The sequence below is a fragment of the Pan paniscus genome, chromosome 4 (assembly GCF_029289425.2).
Source record: "Pan paniscus chromosome 4, NHGRI_mPanPan1-v2.0_pri, whole genome shotgun sequence".
Lineage (NCBI taxonomy): Eukaryota > Metazoa > Chordata > Mammalia > Primates > Hominidae > Pan > Pan paniscus.
Window position 1 is genome coordinate 153,959,630 of NC_073253.2, and position 20,844 is coordinate 153,980,473.

The 20,844-nt window shown below is 38.0% G+C and overlaps 1 protein-coding gene across 11 annotated transcripts in view; it reads right to left on the reverse strand.

Annotated features, from left to right (window-relative positions):
- EBF1 (EBF transcription factor 1) overlaps positions 1 to 20,844 on the reverse strand; it is a 401,593-nt gene that overhangs the window by 73,946 nt on the left and 306,803 nt on the right. For all 11 annotated transcript variants that reach the window (XM_055112837.3, XM_055112836.3, XM_008972405.5 and 8 more), the window contains exon 10: positions 7,591 to 7,717. In XM_055112837.3, coding sequence (XP_054968812.1) covers positions 7,591 to 7,717 — 127 coding nt within the window. The remainder of the gene's footprint in view (positions 1 to 7,590; positions 7,718 to 20,844) is intronic.

Genomic DNA, 20,844 nt, shown 5'->3' on the forward strand with positions numbered 1-20,844 from the left:
CAAAAGCAAAAAGAATAAACACTCCCTCTGCCTTGAATTCTTTTCTTTGTGTGTAAATGGTTCATTTGGAGTAATATTTAAGACATGCGGACAGGAGCAGCCTGTGAATTTTTCTTTCTTGTTGGGTCTATTCCAATTAGGACACTGCTAAGGCAGAGCTGCTAGTCAAGTATTCATTACCCAGCCCTCTTTCAGCTGAATCCCTAAGTGAAAACAATCTGACAAAAAAGAAAACACATTCTTGCCTTCCTTTCTCCAATTCTTTCTGAGTTTGCTTAGGCTTGTCTTTATAACAATTAACATATGTATAGAATATTACGCTATGCAAAATATTTTCATGGCCATTTTTTCATTGATATTCACAAGATCCTTGGGATGCACAGAAAAGTGATGGCCCTACCATCCCTTAAGTTGAGGGAGACAAAAATCTAGCAGCTTTAACCCCTCTGTCTCCCTCATCCCCACATCTGACCCATCAAGTCCTTTCCATTTTTCCTCTTAAATTCCTCTTGATTCCTCTCACTCCATTCCATCTCCACTGATTACCACCCAAATCAAAGTCACCAAATCTCTTTCCCAGACTACTGCAATGACCTCCTAAGAGGCCTTCCAAGATACATTCTGGTCTCCTATGCTTCTTGAAGCCAGAGTTAGTTTGTTCCCAAAATGTAAACCTGGTCACGTCCACCTGTCGTTTCAGACACTTCAAAACTGTTCATTGTTCTTAAGATAACAACCAAACTCCTCCCCATGGCTTATAAAGTTTTGCATACCCTTGTCCCTGCCTACTTCTCGCAGCCTTCTGTCTCACAGTTCTCCTCCTCCCTCTTGATTTTCCAGCCTCACTGCAATTCTTACAGCCGTCCAAGGTACCGTGTTTCCTCCCACCCAGGGCCTTCTCATTTGCTCCCTCTGCTGGAAGGCTCATTCCCTAACCCCATGCTACCCCCACCCTTCACTGGTTGTTGGGTTAGCTCTTTGTCATCCTTCAAACTTCAGCTTGTGCAATTTTTCCTGTAGAGAAATATCTCTAACTGGCTGGTCAGGGCTCCTTTATTATGTGCTGATCAAAAGCACTGTTTCTTTCTGGACACGTACCAGGTTTGAAATAGTAAACTTATGAATACCCATTTTCCCTCTTAGTCTTTAGAATAAAGAAAACAGGGATTGTGTCTGGCTTTGCTTAACACTGTTTCAGGACTTGGCCTAGAACTGGTTTAGAACATTGCCTAGAATAAGACAGGCAATCCACAAACATTTGTGAGGTGAATGAATGAAGTAACAAAAGGAAGTGGTAAAATCAGAACAGAACACAGGTATTTTTATTCCTATTCTAATGCCTAGAAAGAAACAATGTCTTTACTCATAATCAAAGCTGACACATACATAACATCAAACTCTAATGACAAATTCTTTGGATTTTCAAAAATATATATACCCACTATCTGCTTTTCTCACTTACTTTTGGGGAGCACTCACACTGGACCAGGTACTCTCAGGATTGCATTACATACATTAACCCTTTTACTCCTTAGATGAAGGTACTATTAAAATAGCTCCATTTTACAGATAAGAAAATGAAATTTATAATATAAGCCAAATCTCATTTTTTCATTTAAAGAAACTATGTTCTATGTATGTAAAACTTCAAGTAGAAAGGGACAGATTCTTAATTAACAGCTCTTATTTACATTCCATGTTATCCAGAGGACAAAAATCAATGAAGACCCATTGATCCTGGGCAATATGTCAATGATTAGCACCTATTGCAAGTAAAATGCTGAGCCAAATCCCTTCAACACAGTGTATAAAATAAGATTGAGGAAGAGTTTCTCTTTCTTCATGAAGCTTGTGGACTTTTTATGATTTGTCTACCTATGAACAGAACAAGAGAGCTAAGGACAAAAGGAAGTGAATGATGAATGGGATGGTTTTAACACCTGGGACAAAAGAGATTCAAGGACAGAGACTCTCCCAGTCAATCAAGATGAGTTACAGGGAGCACCAAAGTCAGTCCGACTGACTCATTTCACAATGAAGAGACTGGAGTCCAGAGCACGTAAACAACTTGTCTCATAGCTAGCGAGTAGCAAGGCTGGGATACGACGCAAGCCTCATTGCTATCAGCCCAGGGCTCTGTCCACTATACCACAGTGGTCAGAGAACACTTCAGAGAGGTAAGAGTTTGAACTGGTTCCTTCAGGTGAATCACCATGTCCAAAGTAGCTAAAGTGAGCTGGAGGCACAGCAAGGAAACTGGTTTGACTGGAGCATCATAAGCCCTAGCCCCAGAGCACAGTGAGCCAAACATCGGGACTTGGGCTACGTCTTACATACAGTGAGCAAAGAGGGAAGGTTTCTCTGCAGGGTAATGACATGAAAGTGGCTTTTCAGAAGCGTACTGTGACAAAGAATTTATGTAAGAAAAGACTAAAGTGCAGGAGATCCATTAGGTGCAAACTCTCCACTTCTTCCCTAAAACCGATGACTTTGTTCAAGCCTAAGGTGGCAGCCTTTATTTTGTGGAGGAGGTTTCCAAGAATGAGAAACAGAGATTTCTGGTGAAAACTCTGGAAGCTGGAGTTGAAGCTGATTATAATCTAAATATTTTGAAGACAGTTGGTGATAGGCTGTACTCCTGTTGCTAGGACCTCCAGAGGAGGGGCTGAGATGGAAATAAGAGAACAAGCATGTGTTGTTCCCTAAAAAAGTTAACACCAGAGAACTTCACAAATCAGGAGTATCTGATTAAAATATTAGCTGTGTGATGCATTCCTGCAAAAATATTTGTTTTAAGCAAATTATTACATTTACACTTACGCATTTCTTTTTCTTGCTACTTTATTTACACTTTGCTCCTTTTATTTGGGGTTGACAGGTGTTGTTTCTTTAAACTGATGCCTATAGTTGTGTTACTAAAAATCCCAAAAGACATTTCTTAGATTTCTAGGGAGATGACGAGGATGATAAACAATCCATGGAAAATAGTTACTCCTGGTAGGGACTCAGAAACAAAGGAATGAATCATAATGGCCACCATTTATTAATGGAAACTACTAGTATCTAGCCTCATGCTAAATACAGTTCCATGACTCTAAAACTTTACATATGGTTCCCTGATCCTAAAAACAACCCCAGCAAGGTATTATTATTATTTCCTTATAAAGATAAGGTGACTGTGGTTTAGAGGCATCATATTATGTCCCAAGGATAACCTCTCTAGTAAATGGTAGATCTGAGAATTCAATCTATATCCATCATCTTGAACCTAAGCAGTCAATCAGTATGCGAGGTACTATCCCCTTAGGAGGGAGGGAGGAAAGGATGAGGGGAGTAAAGAAAAGAGAGAGGAAGGCGAAAGGGAGATAGGAGAGATGGGAGAGCAAGAAGAAAATAAGAGGGATAGGGAGAAAAAACGGAAAACTGAAAAGTCATAGTAAAAGATGTCAAGTTCCACAGAGCATATGCAGACAAAATAGCCCCTCCTATGTGCAAAGCAATGTGTTATGCATTGGCAAAGGATGTGGAGTTATTCTGGGCACAAGGTACAAACAGGAAGTATTTCCACGAAGAATTCTCATTTCGAAGTTAGTTCACAGGCTAATACACAGGAATGTGGGTTAGTCCTTCCACAGGAACAGGAAATTGGGTGAAAAATGTTTGGAATTGGAAAAGTTAGTGGTAGAAAAGATCTGATAAGTGACCTAACCAGACATCTGAGTTGTTAGATGATCATTCATCAGGGTTTTCACCAACTTTTGGGGGGTCAGGTGGTGTACAGCTCTCAGGGTACCCCTAGGCTGCTCAAACCTTGTCCTGGTGTCCCATTCTTTCAGTCATATATTCCCCGAGAATATATGAAAATTCTTACAGAAAATATAACTAGAATGAAGGCAACACATGCATTTGGAATTGGCCGCTTCTTATCAGGAAAACCAACTACAAAAACTTTGAAGAAGCAGCTAAAGGTGCCTAAGAGTCTTTTATTAGCTTCCAAGGCTACTTAGGGCTTAGCAGGAGAGATCACGATTCGAAAAGATCCAAGTCACTTAAAGATGTAACACCTGCAAGAAAACAAGCTGTGAGAATAATAAAGGTATTAGGGAGAGCCCTTACATGGCAGTGAGGTTATAGTGGATTTAATTCCCACTGGACTGACCAGAAACGATAATAGGGCTTTGAAATCAATCCTGTGATTAGATAGTGTTTTTGTTTCCTTCTCTTAGAAAACATTTATTGAAAATTAAAGTCAGCCTTGCCCTACATTTACATAAGAATAACTGGACACAATAAAGTAAGATCTAGAAAGTGCTATTGAGCTTTTCTGCTTCTAATCCAGTCAGGATTCACTTTCCAGAGTCTGTGACTCTGATTGGACAAACACAAGGGCATGGCACATTAGCAACTATGGATTCCTCGTGCGTCTCTGGTCTGAAGAACCAATGAGGGAGAGATGTATGCTCGCTTACCATCCTTACAAGGGGAGCCAGCTTGCAGGCAATCTGTGCTTGGTCAGATTCTTCCCTCCCCAAAAGGTCTGCCTTTATTAGTATAGATTAGGCCATGCTGTTCCTACCTTTTTTCTTTTTTTTTAATGTTATGGACTTTTAGAGACATTTACATCTACAAATGCCAACTCTCTCTTGCATACTTTAAAAACAGCAATAAGGCCTTAGTTTGGGGTGTTACTTTTCAGCTCAATAATATTTTTCAAGGGAAAAATTCCAAGTGATATTTCACTAACAAATAAGAGGGTTAGCTCACCCAATCCAGAAAACCAAGCCTCACATCTTGAAATACTATGGATGTTAAAGAAAATGAAGTGTGAACTTCTGTGGGTGGACAAAGGAGGGGTGCTGTACATTTGCAATGATCTGAGCAGTTGTTTGGATACAAAGAACAGAGAGGTTTTATGAGCCATCTCTATACCCTTACTATTAAGTGGTGACAGCAGAGGTAAACTGAGTAAATCACAGAGGCCAGTAGCCCCAGCCATGAACAAGCAACGCATGGTAGAGGCATTTAATGCTAATGATCAAAAGGTCCATGTGTAGGTCACCAATGAACACAGATTCCCTTTCATCAGAAATGATGTGATGTCACAATAACTGTTAACAGCCAAGTAACTATACCAGAGGGGAAATCATTGTGCCAATTTCTTCAGATTTTTATTTTTCTGATATGGGGAGAGGTTAGAACTCTCTCCTAGAATACTTTAAAAAAAAAAAAAAAAGGCTTCTTGTCTGGTGCCCACAGTTTGAGGCCAGATCACCAGAAGCATTTTTTCATACCTTAAATTTCCCACAGATGTACACATGTGCATATGCGCCAACTTATTGCTCTTACCCTTAACTACTTTTCTAGACTTGAAAATCCAACACTTTTTTCTTAATTCCAGTGTGATATAGATTTTCTAAGATGTGATTTCTTAAACTGATGGCAATTTTTTTTTTAGTGTTTAAAAAAACTCCAAATAATGATGGATCCCTAGCTCTTTTCTCTTGAGAACTTAAGTAATTTAATGAGGGTGATTTTTTTTTCTAACTTTTATGGCCAGGTGGCTCTAGGGGATATTTTGTTGAAGACTGATTAAAAATAATTTCTTCTAAATGAGACCTGACCACAAAATGGAACCATTAATGGGCAGGGACGTTGTCACCAAAGCGGAAACCATGCCTGATTGCCTCCTGTACCTCCCACCACACAAGCATTTTCTTCTTTTTCTTCTCCTTTTCTTGTTCTTAATAGCTGAGTAAATAAGCAGCCAGCGAGGCCTAATGTTTTCGGCCAAAAACAGAGTCCAAACTTCTCAGAGAAAACATTTGGCCTCTGTGGTTTTGAAATATGTTCCAGAACACCGAGTTCAGTGGGGAACATTGTGAAAAACTCCCATCCATTGGAATGATGCTGGGGAATGTTACAGTATCAGAAGTTTCAATTGGTCCTTTTCCTGCAGCCCCATAATGAGACTTGTAAAACACACACACACACACACACACACACACACTGCTATGTGGAAGTTCTCATGGGAAAAATGAATGGCAAGAAATCCTAGCTTTAAAAGAAACAGCTAATCTGCTAGTTTGATTGTTCTTCAAAACTTACGCTGAACCAATGAGCCTAATTAAAAACACTTGGCCTACTTCTATAAAGCATCATAGCTTTCTCTATGCTTCGTTTGTATACACCACAAAACTCCAGATAGACTATTATTTTTTCAAGTGCTCACTAACAAAGTGCTGACTTTGTTGGGATGGCTGAGCTAATTTCTTGAACTCAGTGTGAAACCTTAGCTAAACAAAATTGTGGTAATTTTCCTTAATTTGTAAAAGTGATTGGAGTGCAAACAAAATTTTCCTCTTGGGTCAATCCTATAATTTTCAATTAACTAAAACTAATCATCAGGCAGGCACCAAACCTGCATTTTGTTTAAAGGGCTGGGAAGCATTTCCAAGGGTCAGGATGCATTAATTGTTTTTATAATTTCGAGAGAGAGAGAGAGAGAGAGAAACTGGGTGACTAAGAGGTATGTTTGGTTTTACTTCTAATATTGAAATACAAGGGAAAGATGCTCTGAAGTAAAATGTCACAGAAAAATAAAATTCGTCCACTTAATTGTATGGTTATAATTACAATTTGTTAACTGTTATCCCTTCACTGCTCTGTTATCTCTTTGTGTGAAAGCAACTTCCGCTCTGTACTTAATCTGGTCTTGTGGTCTTTTACTGAATGGAAAAGGAAACCTGGGACTAGTTCGTGGAGACAGCTACCACTATCCAAGGATGACTGACACTAAGCAGAGGGCCCAGAACCGCACTCCACCTGTGGTTCTTTGAGCAGCAGCATCAGCCTCACCTGGGATTGCTTAAGAAACAGGATCTCAGGTTCTACCTAGACCTACTGTAGCAGAATGTGAATTGTAAAAGATCCCTGGGTATTTGGTTTGCACTTCACAATCTAGGGATCTCTTAGCGTACACATTGGGCACTCAGCCTTTATACTTGATGTCATTCCACAGAGATGCTGCCTGGTTCTCTCTGTCTGATGGGAGGGAATTCACATTCACTCTGAAACCCTAGCTTCTTGCCGCAAGGCGGATCCATGTGCCAAGGCTGTTTTGGGAGGACAAAAATGCAGCATACTTGGAAAGAAGGCACCAACCCAGAATTAAATATGAAAACTACCAATTGTATGTAATACAAGTGCCGTGAACAGGCTAGAGGAAAGACGTACTGTTCATGAAAGCACAAACCTACTCCATAAAGCCAACAAACCCTAACAAGGTGGCTTAACATCCAGAAACTCAGGACTAGCTACACCTCTTTCCCCTTCTCTTATTTTTCATGTGGCATCTTTAGGTATCCAACCAGTTATTTCAACAGAACGCGCCATTCAACATGGACACCTAGAAGAATTCTTAATACAATAATAGAAGCACCATGTTTGGTCATACATATGGTAAAATGAAGAAAGAAAGCAGGCTTTAACTAGATTTTAAAATAAAATACATGCTTTTATACAGACAAGATAAGGGGAAAGACCCCACAAGACCACGGCAGTTCTGTGCTCACCATGTGCTGTGGTTCTTACCTGTGTAAATGAATCTGCCTGGTGTTCCTTTGCAGAACTGCTTAGATTTGTAGGACAGTGTGACTTCCACAACACCAGGGATGTGCCGAGGAGGGGTCTGCACACGGATGGCATGAGGAGTGATCAACTGGAGGAGACATTTGGGGGGAAAAATTGTCATTGCAATAGTTAAAACTTCACAGTCTTCCTAATAGCTCTCCATAAACAAAGCTTTAAAACACATAATTAACCTGTCTATGTTTAAATCCAATCTTGATGGAACCTGCGTGAAAGACACTGACAACAATATTTACAAATGCTCTGAGTACAGCCATAACAATATTATCTGGGTTTTCCTACATGGCAGGCCCTCTGCTTCCTGGTTTGAACAGGGAACCTGGCCTAATGAAATGATTTATCTACTACAGGATATCCTTTGGAAAATCTCTGAAGCAGACACCCAAATCAGAGCCGAGTTTTGCCATGACTCTCCAGAAGCTGATGGGCCTGGTGTTTGAACTGAGCCTGTCAACATGTGGAAAACACAGAGGTAGGGAAACAGCAGGCCAAGGCACTGTGATTAGCTGCGGAGTGCACGTATGAAGTACTCCTGAAGACCATTTGGTGTATTAACTACCAGAGGCACAATCAAAGAGCTTTACAGGGGAAAGCAAAGAATCTGCCTCCCTGGAATAGCTTATGGATCTGGCAGAACTAAGGACTCTCCATAAAAGGGAAAGGGAAAGGGAAGGCTGGGGAGGCTGCGGAATGATCACTGGTCCATTATGCAATGCCACGTGCACAATGAGAAAGTTCATTTCTGAACTCTGTTGGCAATCAGATTACACCATGAAGCAGAATTTATTTTGTATTACTCTTATCTTTGTTTACATAACTAAAATGTTATTAATGGCCATAAAACTGGCATTATCTGGTTCTTTGAAAAATCCAGCCCTGGTATTTGACTGGTTGACCTCTGATGGTGCTGGATTCTACATGTTCTCTTTCTATGGGATTCTGCAATTGTCTACTCTTTGACTCCTTTCAGATGCAGTTAGCTCAATATTTGTGGTATTGAGTCCACTGCATACAGTGGATAATTTATACAGTATACATGAGTTTAAACTAACATGCTTGTTCTGTTCTCATGGGGATAACTTAGAAAGGGCTCTTATTTCAATGTGCAAACCAGGCCCAGTTTGAGTGTTTTGCCCAGAGAATCACAGATAACACCATGAGAGGCTGGATGCAGCCAATGGGTCCCTGACTGGATAAACTGTTCTAACACCAAGTCCTAGGGAAAATAATTTGAGAAAGTTGTTATTGCTAAAGCCCACAAGTAATTTATATCAAATGTTCCTTCTTGAAACAAGAAAAAGTCATATCTGCATAAAAACCATTTTAACTTAGCAATTACAAATACCCTGTATTATATCTTGTAATATAAAAAAGCCCTAAATGACTGTTGAGGTATGAAGAGCTATTTATCCCTGTACTAAATGGCTCCAGGTTTCTAAGATTTTGAAATTATTTCTCTTTTATTCCGCTTCTTTGTCTTTTTTCTTTCCTGTTGTTCTTAGCACCTTCTAATTTGCTCTTGTAATCTGTGAGCATGGAAATCAGGAAATCGAGTTTAATAATGTAGAGAGAATAAGAAGAAAGAAGCTCTGAAGGGCAGTGAAAGATGATCTTCCCCAAATCAAGAGCATGTTAATTGTTGAGACACTGTTACTGCAATGTTGGGAACTAAAACTTGTAGAGTACCCAGGAGGTATCTACCACATTGCTAGATATTTTACATACAAACACTAATTTGGTCAGAACAATGACTGTATTTTTATCCTTTTTTTTCAGGTGAGAAAACAGAATCTTAAAATTAAGTTGTTGCATAAGCAACTTTACCCTTGTCATAGCAAGTTAGAGCAAAAGGCAACACTGATGCAGTTCAAAAAAGTCACGGGACAAACACTTCCTTTGTAATCATAGAGAAAAAAATTGTTCATATAGAAACTTTTTAAAGGTAGTAACAAACTCAGTTTTTTTCTGATCCAAAGACTTTGTGTGTGTGTTTTCTGTACCTACGCTCTCTCCATTTTTCATTTATTGCCTGGAGCTTTGCCATGCTTTTGGTGGTGAAGGATGTTCCATGTTGTTATATTTCAAATAGAAGGTATGCTTCTAATTTTAACACATACTTGGGATATAGAGTACCATTAACTCACAATAATACTAATAAGAACTTTCAGCCAGTTAGAAAACACTTCACCTGCTCTCCTTGTTCTCAGGGGAAATAAATTTTAAAAGATGGAAAGATATTAGTAAATAGATGGATGAAGATTCTTTTTAAGTATAGGGACTTAATATGTATGAGTTGCTATACCGAGGAACAAAATTCACGGGCTTTATAAATTGATTAGATATGACTGCAATAAAACTACAGACTGAGAGTGAGGCTTTAGCATAAAGCATTAGGCTCAGGAAATGCAAACAAATTTTCATTTACAATTTCATTTTCAATTTTAATTAATTGCCCTAACTAAAGCAGAGATTCCTTCTAAACAACAGTCCTTCACAGATGAGGTAGAATCTGAATCATAATTAGAGAATAAATTTGTTGATGTTTTCCTAGCTGTGAATATTAGTCTGGGAAGAATCTCTAGCATTGACACATGATATTGATGCTTATGGAGGAAAAACATTTTAGCTAACTTTGATCAATTTGAAAGCACAGGCTTATTTACTAATCACTCAAAGAACTGTAGAATTTATTGCTGGAAGGAATGTTAGTGATAGTTTAAAGCTAATCTTCTTATTTTGACAGATAAGGACACAAAAATCTAGAAATGTCTGGTGGCTCCGAAAATTGACCCAACATCCTAGAGGAGGGACAGGGTCTAGATCTAGGGTGTAGAACTCCGGACCCACAAATCACAAAATAAATTTCACACATTGTTCCAGCCTGGTTGAACCCAAGGCAGCCACTCAAAGCAACAGAAGGAGGGAGGGCTAGTCTAAATTTTTCAAACTTTCATCATTGGAATATCACTTTCTTAGTTTTGTCATATCTATATACCACCTATACAATTACATACTTAATAATTTAAAAAGTGATTATCTTTTTATTTAAAAAATTTATTTTAAAAGAAAACTTTATGTCACTACCATAATTGGAAAACTGATATCAACTGCAAAATAAGAAGGTATTGTAGATATTAATCTTGAAGTTAATATAAATTATAGCTAGATATTGTTGACAACCTGAAGGAATTTATTGAAAAGGGTGATTAGCTAGTGTTAAATATTAAAGACTTTTTTGCCCTGAGACTTTATCCCTTCAATAAAAATCATAATTATGGAATAAAACAAAGATTAAAAGAGAAACAAAAGGAGTGATGAAAAGAGAAACCAAAAGGAGACTAACTTTCTCACAGTGTGATTCAGTTCTATTTCATGTCTGTGTCAAATCTAAAAATGTCTCCTGTACTACCAAGGACCCATGCCCCATTACTTTGGTAAATACTGTTCTAAGTGATTAGAGAACAGATTCATTCTTTGACTTAACTTCCTTAAATTACAAGCCAAACAATTTGGGCTAGAAATAAATATTCTTCTGAAACTCTGTAGCATCTGACACTACTCTTTCCCTTCCTTGGAACACTCCATTTTCTTATGAGACAATAATCATAAGACGTAAGACTTGCAAAGTGTCTGATGGTTTACCAAAGCACTTTCATGTTCACTAATTTTTTAAAATCATGTTTGTGGTTTATGTATTTCAGATGAGAAAAGTTGATGGTCAGGCAAGTTAATATTATTTGAAACACTTGGATGAAAACCAATCTCTTATACCTATAAAGAAGTATTTTCCAGATATCTTCTCTTATTCATTGATTCCTGATTATTTTGGTTTTCTTCATTTGCTCCACTTTTCTGTCAACTTGTTAATTGTAGAAATATCACAAGTTTTGTCTTCTTTTTTTTTCTCTATTTGCCTAGCACTTCTTGATTTCACTCATTAGCTCAGCCACCTCAGCTAAACTGATTTCCAAATCTACACTTGTAGACTTGATCTCTTTGGCTAAGCATCAAACTTTTATTAGCAACAGAGTAACAGAATCTCCCCAAATAAGTCTTCTTGCCATCTCAATCTCAACATGACCCAAGCTAAATTTATCATCTTACTACCTGTAAATATATTTCTTGTTTCTGTGTCTCCTGTCTCAGTTAAAGGAATGTTAGCCTTTGAATTACCCAAAACAGAAAACTTGAGGTTATCATTATTTCTTTTTCTTCCTTTATTTTTCTTCAGTCATATTGATTCTGCCCCAAACTGGGCCCCACTGGCTCTTCTCTGCTTCTTCTCTTTCTCCTGTTCAGGCTGTCACTGTTTCTTACACTATTACAACAGTAGGAAAAATTGCCTTCTAAATGGTCTCCCTCTACTTCTACTTTTTCCACCATAATTATCTTCTTCAAATACAATCTCATCATATTATGCCCTGCCTCAAACCAAACCCTCAGCTGCCCCCTTTGCCTATTACATAGTTCAAACTCCTTGACAGAATAATATTTAGGGTTCGCCAAGGCCTGATGGCCAGTTTCCCTTCCTAGGCACACTTCCCACTTTGCTTTACCACATATTGGAGTAAAGGGCATGTGGATACACGAAAACACCATTCCCTTGCCCAACAGTTTTGCTTTCTCCATGCCATTCTTTCCTAAACATTCTTCTACTGACATTCTACTTGTTCTTGAAGACCCCAATCATACGTTCCCTCTTCCAGTAAGTTTTACCTGATCCTAAGGGTGAAAGTTGCCTGCATTTTTGAGGAATTTATACTATTATGATATTGATACTATAATACTTAGCAGCCTATTTTGCTTTGTGCCATAAATAGTGTCCTATACATCTTTCTCTCATTAGATATTTCCTGAGATCAGGAACACAGTCTAATTCACATTTGCAACCTCTAAAGTAGTTAACTTGGCCTGGTGTGGTGGCTCACATCTGTAATCTCAACACTTTGGGAGGCTGAGGCAGGAGGATCACTTGAGCCCAGGAATTTGAGACCAGCCTGAGAAACAAAGTAAGACCCTGTCTCTACAAAAAAAAAATTTTAATTAGCCAAGCATGGCAGCATGCGCCTGTAGTCCCAGCTACTTGAGAGGCTGAAGTGGGAGGATTGCTTGAGCCCAGGAAGTCGAGGTTGCAGTGAGTCGTGATTGTGCCACTGCTGTCCAGCCTGGGCAACAGAGCAAGACTGTCTCAGAAAAAATAATAAAATAAAATAAAAAACAAATTAAGTAGTTAATGACTTACATACAAGATATTTTCCAAATATTTCTGGAATAAATATTTACATAAATTAGGCCAGAATTCTACTAAATCATTGACTCCACTGGGTATCGTAATCATTATCCATGAGTCCAGGTGAGTCTACTGTTCTTAACCTGATAATACTCAACTCTTGTTTTCTACCTAAGTTGCTTTTAATGTTAGTTATCTGACTAGCTCGACACTCAGATCTCAATATGAGCTTGAGACCACTGCTTGTATATCATGTAAGTGGTAAAAAAGAAAAGGATGTCTAAACGTCTGTAACTCCAGTGAGAAATGATAAGATGAAATGAAAAAAAAAGGTTTAAAAATTAATACTTAAAAGGTATGCCACAAAAGATCTTTGCTAAATGGTAAGAGTGTTTATTTCTGGACTGATAACATTCAGTGTGATTTGTCTTCTCTGTCTGCCTCTTCCTCCTATGTGTATGTATTTGTGTGTGTGTAAATGTCCCAAACTTGCACTGAATCATGTAAATAATTATGGAATAAACCTATTTGTACATATAAAGCCATTATTTTTATTATGAGAAAAATGTTATTTAAAAAGTAGAATAACATCAGTTTGGGGCAATATGTATTACATGTGATTATATAAGAATTAGATGCGTATTTGCACAGAAGAAAGGAAAAACATCAAAATGTTAATGGAAGTTACCTCTAGATGGTAGAGGTATGGGTAATTTTACTTTCTTCTGTATGCCTCTCTGAATTCTCCAACTGCTCAACAATAAAAATGCATTAATACTATATTCATAAGAAATAATTTTTCTATGTGGCAGTAAGATGAAACACACATAATCTCTGCAGGCCTCCAGGTGAGGCTGTCAGCATGCCAGGGACCTGCCGGCAGCAACACTTCTGCTCCCTCTAAGCTGCCTGTGTGAGCATTTTCTCTTCCCCAGACTCAGACCACAGAACCTGAAGAATCCTGTGGGGGTTAGCCAGGCGAGATATGCCCACTGTGGCCTCTGGGTACAAAGTAAAGCCGCTGTGGCCATGACAAGATGGAGCCAGACATGAAGGTGGTTGAATGGGGCCTCTCCTTGACAGAAGAGCTGAAATCAGGAGAGAGAATGCATGGTAGTTCATGCAGCTGTGCACGTAGAACTCCAAAGAGGCAGCCTGCAAAGTCTGGAAGCCCAGAAGAGAGGCAGGGAAGAGGACAATCTTCTACATGCGTTTTAGACAGCCTCCCATCATATCAAAAGTATGGCCCACATGGTAGGTAAATGAGAGTATCTAGTGTTTAAAAATATGAGTGGAAGCATGTTGTAGAATTCCGCAGCTTTTATTATCTGTATTGTTCTAGTTCTCACTAAATTGATGATGGTAATGACCTTGATAACGACTTCAACTATAATGACCTTTTGTTGTCTTTTTCCCATATGTCAAGCGCTATGTTAAACTCTTTCAATGATTTACATCCTGTAGTATTATGGGGTAGGTATGATTATTAGCTGGTTCATAGATGAGAAAAATAAGTTTCAGGAAAGTTAAGAAATATGACCAAGAAACCAACTGGAAGTGGCCAGTCGGCCTGACTAATGACCATCATTATACAACCATGACTATCTGTTCATATGACTGTTCATTGTTTTTCCATAATTCCTGGTACATGTACTTTGCATCTGACCTCTGCCTTTGAAAGCATGGATTGTATCTGCAGCTTTTCCCATACCTTGAAATGAACTGGGAACATAGTGGCCACTCAAAACAACTTTCCTCACTGGTGAAAGGCAAGCTGAGAATGATTCCCGAGGAAAACAAAAAAGCAATTCCAAGATAAGCCTTTATCCATGTTTTCCAACCAATAGGAGTAGGTAAAATAAATGCAAGTTGAAGTTGCAAGCCACAAAGCCAAAAAATAACTGGGGTTACTAGAAAGCACACCAGCGATTTCTCATTACTAGGTTTAGGACCTAATATTTTAACCTTAATCACCTCCAACACTTAAAAGTAAAGAAAAAAAGTCCAAAACAAGCAAAGACTCAAAGAGAAGGCATAAAAGGAAGGAAATGTTTCTTCTCTGGAAAAATAATGAGCATTTGTGGCTAGAAAAAGCCTAAAGTGGGCACTGGCAAGGTGGTTTTTAGATGTTACCCATTGAAGGGTCTGCATTCTAAGGCATGCTAGCCCATTCACTCATTGACACCCTCTGTGCCTCAGTTTACTAATCTTATACTGCACCAGCTCCTATGTGCTCTGTGGAGGTGCTGATAATAATATTATACATGCTTTATGTTTGGGTAGAGCTTCTCTGGGGACCCTAAAGCACTTTCCAGATTAATTTTTTAATTTATGTATTAATAATTCTCACAGCATTCTCCCTTCTCCTCAGTTAGGATAATAATATCCATCTCTTTTGAGATAGGCAGGGGGTACTGAGTGATAGACATGAAGCAGACACTTAAATAAGAAAACTGTAACACAAAAGCATAATTAAAGCTCTAGAACCAAATCAAACTACGGATTTTTAAAGAGATACCAAGGTGTTAGGGAACAAACAGGCAAACTTGTTTTCCCTCCACTACTCTGAAACATGCATCTTTTTGGAGTTAGACACGGCATTTAAAATATATTATTTTCAGGGTTGCTAAAGGAAGCTGAAATATGAAAAGTATATATTCTTGGCGACTGTGCTGGCTGAACCTCCATATTATATCTCTATTTCCCTGAAGTGGCTACCACATAAATCAGGGGATGCCAGCTCTTCTTCTGAGTTCCTTGGTGTGTTTTGGTTTGTTCCCTAATCAGAGTTCTCTGGGTTTCATAACACAGATTCTTTCATTCCCAAGAATTGCCTGTCTCAAAAGCAGTGTATGATTTCTCAGAGAACGTGAGAAAAAGCCAGAGGAGGCATTTACTGTTTCACAAACATTCTGGTTTCCTTTTGTCCTTTCAAGAAAATAACTTTAAACCGATGTTTACCAAAATATGCTGAGTCACATGAATCCTTAAAGATAAACTTTATGTATGAATGTCAAAGGAGACTTTTGAAATTAAAGTCTCAGGAATTGAGTTAAATGGGGGACTTAAAATCTAGCTTTCGAATAGTCAGTCATGTTACTTAACACTGAAATTTCTCTCAATATAGATATCGACATAGACTCAGATGGATGGTAGAGAGATGTAGATGTGCTTTCCTATTCATTGTCCGTGTCCCCCTAAGTAGAATATCAGCCCCATAAGGATATGACCTTGGCCTTCTTTGTTTTTGCTATGTTCCCAGTGTTTAACAAGGCCCTGGAACTAGTAGTCACTCAATAAATACTTGAACATTGAATGAATAAATATCGTGATGCCATTAGCCACCATTAATAATTAAGATAAAGATTCACTAAAGTTTCTTATGAATCTACAAAAAGAAAATTATCAACACCACTCCATTCAGAATTCTTTTTACTAAAAAATTCCCAAACAAACAACAACAAAAAAAAAACTTTTTACTTTCCACCACAAACTTCCTGGTATCCTCATTAAGCATTCACAGAAATATACTGCCCAGTTCTTCTGACCAGGCATCTAACCAGGTCCTGAAATCAATGCAGTTAATTGTACAAAACAAAATGGCAACAAGATCATCTTTCAAAATAACAGATTTGGGAGAAAAAAGACTGAAGTAAATACATTATGCTTCCACTACCTCTGGTTTTGTGGGTTATTTATTTATTTATTTTGTAATTTATTTTTTAAATAAACTTTCTCCAACTCTCTTCCCAGGATGTAGATCTTGTGCCAGTTGGGCCCCATTAAAGACTGGATCCCATCCTGACCATCTGGGAGCTGGAAAAGCAAGGGTGAGTTCCTGAGGCCCAGGGTATTCCAGAAGGAGAGCATCAGACACCAGCAACGCCAGCCCCTGTGGTTTGAGGCTGCACAATGAGCTCTTTCTCAAGGCTTGTTTTTCTAAATTCAGTCAAGAAGGAACATCATTCCCTACTCAGGCCTGGCTCAGTGTCCTATGTTCCTTGCTTGTTTGTTTGAAAATTAAAATATAAAAGGAAAAGGAAATCAGAATGCATTTATGGAAGGGGATGAATGCTTGTTATCAACATTGGCAATTCACATGGCAGAATCTTTGCCTATGGAATTAGTAAAGAAAAATATAAAAGCCAAAAGACTGATAAAGTAGTCAGGGAATAAATTCACTTTCACCAAAAGACTTGTAGAGTCTCTCCAAGCTTAAAAACAAACAAAAAAGATGTCAAAGCTTTATGATACAGAGACTCACTCTAACTTTTTTGTGGTGTTGGTCATATCTAGATATGATATACATTGATACTAGCACATACAACCAGTAATTCCTCACTTAATGTGTTCATTCAGGAACTCAGAGATGTAATAAAAGTAAGCACTACAAAAAACTGAAGCCAAACCCCTTTTAATAATGTGGCTGTACAACTGCTTCTGCTGTAAGTCTTTCAAGGTTGCCTTATATATATCCTGCTGTTTTAAATAGAATATACTAAATATAATTGCCAGCTCTTTTTTGATTACTCAGGGCCACTGTCATTAATGAGCTGCACAGTAATATAGTTCTGTGTTTGCTTTTTAGGCTTTCCATTTCTTCCCTAGACATCAGGCCATCAGCTGTCACTGAGCCTGTATCCAATAGCCTGCCTCCACACATGATCTTCCTCTAGTTTGGGCCTCCTAATTTGCTGTGACCTAGGAAAACAGATAACATAGTTTGTTAAGAAGTATTGTTCTCATTAACCCAAAGCTTTTTATTTTATTTACTTTTTTGGCTTGCTTCTGGTTTCATGCTGAATTTTAGGGAGTTGAGATTATTATAACACATCTCTGGATAAATGAATTTTATTACATTCATATTAGATAGTTAAGAGATAGCTATGGAGTCAGGTGGACTTTGATTCAAATCCAAGCCTTGTCAATAATCAGCTGTGGGACCTTTGGAAAGTCACTCAACCTCTGTGACCTTCAGTTTCCTTATTGGGGAAAGGGGGAGAGAGTAGGATGGGACTTGTTATCTGATAGTTTATTACAAGGATTAATTGACACAATTCCTGTAACAAGTGTAGGAAAAGGCATCACTTGTATCAATCAGTCAACACGTGTTACTTCTATTACTACTCAATCTTCACCATCACCAATAGATTTACATTAAGACATTTATGTGCATACTTATTACACAACAATTATATCTAAATATAAACTACCTACCCATACATGCATTAGCAAAACCTGGACCACAGTCTGTCTAGTACTGACACTTTCAAGCATTGTCAACTACAACAGTTGCTATTAGGGAGCATTTGTTTGAATGAATGAATGAATGAATGAATGAATGAATGAAAGGGGAAATAGTGTCATTCAACAAATTTTCACTAATGCCTCAGATGTGCAAAGCTCTGTGCTGGGCATCACAGAAAATTAAGCTGAATTTATCCTGGATCCTGCATTCAAGGAAGAGGGAATGCCCTTAAATCAGGATAATTAAAGATGGAAAGGTATAAGGAACACAGTATGGTAGAAATAAGGCAACATAAGAATTTAGACAGAAGAGAAAATATTCTATACCTGGAGTCATATGGGAAGATTCCAGAGAAAAAGGTGGTATTTTACAGGATCTTAAAGGGCAGAGGGATATGGGCACAGAAAGGAGGGAAAAGGATCCCATGGGGAGCAATGGCACCAGCAAGACAGGGAGAAAAGTTACTGCAGGTACAAGGAGCAGCTAACAAGTCAATGGAATAGAACATAAATTAAAATGATTGTTGGTTGAGGATGTTGAAAAGAAAGATTGGAGTCAAGGTGGTGTGCTTGAATCCCAAACAAAGAAGTTGTGGCTTTAGAAAAGAGAAAGCCAGTAAAAGTTGTATAAGGTAGAAGGCTTTATTTAGTTCAGGGTATCAGGGAGCCATCCTAGCGATCAGCAATCAGCAAGAAAGGAATACAGCACTATCTAGATATCCATAAATATTCATTTTCTTCATAAAAGTCACATGACTGCAGCCAGGTGTGAATTCTGTCACTGATTCATATGAAAATTAGAAATTCATCACACTTCTGTGGTTCCTATTTTCAAGTTACAGACACATGTACCTCCTGAACACGCTGTAAATAATGAGCTGAAAATGTCATCTTAAAGTCTTTTTTTAACTATTTCATAATTATCAACATAGAAAATAGATTTCAAGTGCCTCAGTCATCAAAAATAACAATGTAGACTAAGGCTTCTTAGGAATAAAGTGAGCATGGCTGTAACTATGTAACTATATTAAAAAGGCCATTAGACCATTTTTATCTGTTTTTTTTTAATATGCTGGCTCATTTAGAAATGATTTCTCATAAAATTACTTGGGCTTGAAAGTTGTTCTTCAAAGTCATATTCAAAGTTTAATGCAACTAATCCAGACTGCTTTTAAATTTGTTAACAAATAAAGTTTATAATTTTGCACAAAGCAACTTCTATATAATAGATGGTCAATAAGCACAGGTTAAATATAGGACATGAAACATATTTAGAAAAAAATAGGCAACTAGGAGTTATTTTAAATCCACACATTTAATCAACTTTGAATTAAATTTATACATGTACGCCTCAATATATGTAAAATAAATGGACACAACTATTTACATTGTATTACATTTCTATCATGACATTTTGAAAGAGGTAATATTGACATAATGTCTTTCTCCGTCTTAATTTTCTTTTTTATTTTAGTGGAGTTGTATCTCACATAAAAGGTGGTATAGATAAGTCTTCAGAGTGCTAGGGCAATTATGTATAAAATTTAGGAAGGTTTGGTAAATTTCTGGAAGTATGTTAAAAGCCCATGGAAATTTCATGAGAAAATCTGGTATAACCAAAAGCTGAATGGGGGTGAAGCTGGATGTCAAGAGAACTGGGCTCTGAGCCCAGCATTAAGTAGATAATATGCTCCCAGGACAAGCCACCCTACCACTGTGAAGTCTCTTTTTCCTCACAAAATAAGAAACTATACTTGACTGAAAAAAGGTTTCTCAAGGCCCTTAAAATGTGGTGACTCTACATGTGGTTCAGTAAGAGTCAAGGCCGGGCAAAAAGGCCTGGGAAAGTTCCGGTGGAATACATGTATGCATCTTAGTCAACCACTCTTGAATATCATAGAGAAGCCAATCCTCTTGTTTATTGACAATCATTCCTCTGAGCTATGTGTACAAAGGAGAACGGAAAGTAGAGATAGATAGGAAGAAAGAAAGAAATGAAGGACTGCATTTACCACTTGGTTTTCCAATTTTTTGATTTAAGTGGCAAAATTGCTTCTGAGCCCCTAAACCACCATTTACCCAACTATATTCACCCACAGGTCTCCCCCAGAGGTTTCTTTTGACTTCATGCCCCGTGTCTGGGAATGTAGCTGAAGAAAGCATGCATCTGGATAAAGACAACGAGGAGAACCTGTGTGAGACTAATTGCTTCACACACGAGGAAACTTTGGCTTCACCCATCTGAGCTAAGTGGTACTGGCAATCTTTAAATATAGCTGCCCTACAAAATCATATAGCATCTAATGCCAAGTGTGTACTGACTAAAACCAGATGCAAAATATGAGGGAAATTTTGTTCAAAGCCTTGCAGCATTGGAGAATAATGGCTCTAAACATTCCTGGTCTAATCTGAATGATATTCTGCAAATATTTAAGATGGTTTTCTCACATCTATCCCAGTCCAACCACTTTGTGATTACATTTCATGACTTGGCTCCATTAACATGAAATCAAAATGCACTTCAGCCATCACCAATATATCTCCCTGTAAGGTGATCCTTGGGGAAAAAAAAAAGAGTTCTGCCTTCACAAAAGTTTGGGACATGCTGAATACTGCATCTAAGTATTTGCAGTGCATGCTAGTACCTCAAACGTTGTGCAAAGCCCTAGAAGAAAGACCGGCAGAATTTGTTTGACTCAGCATTTCCCAAACTTACCAGG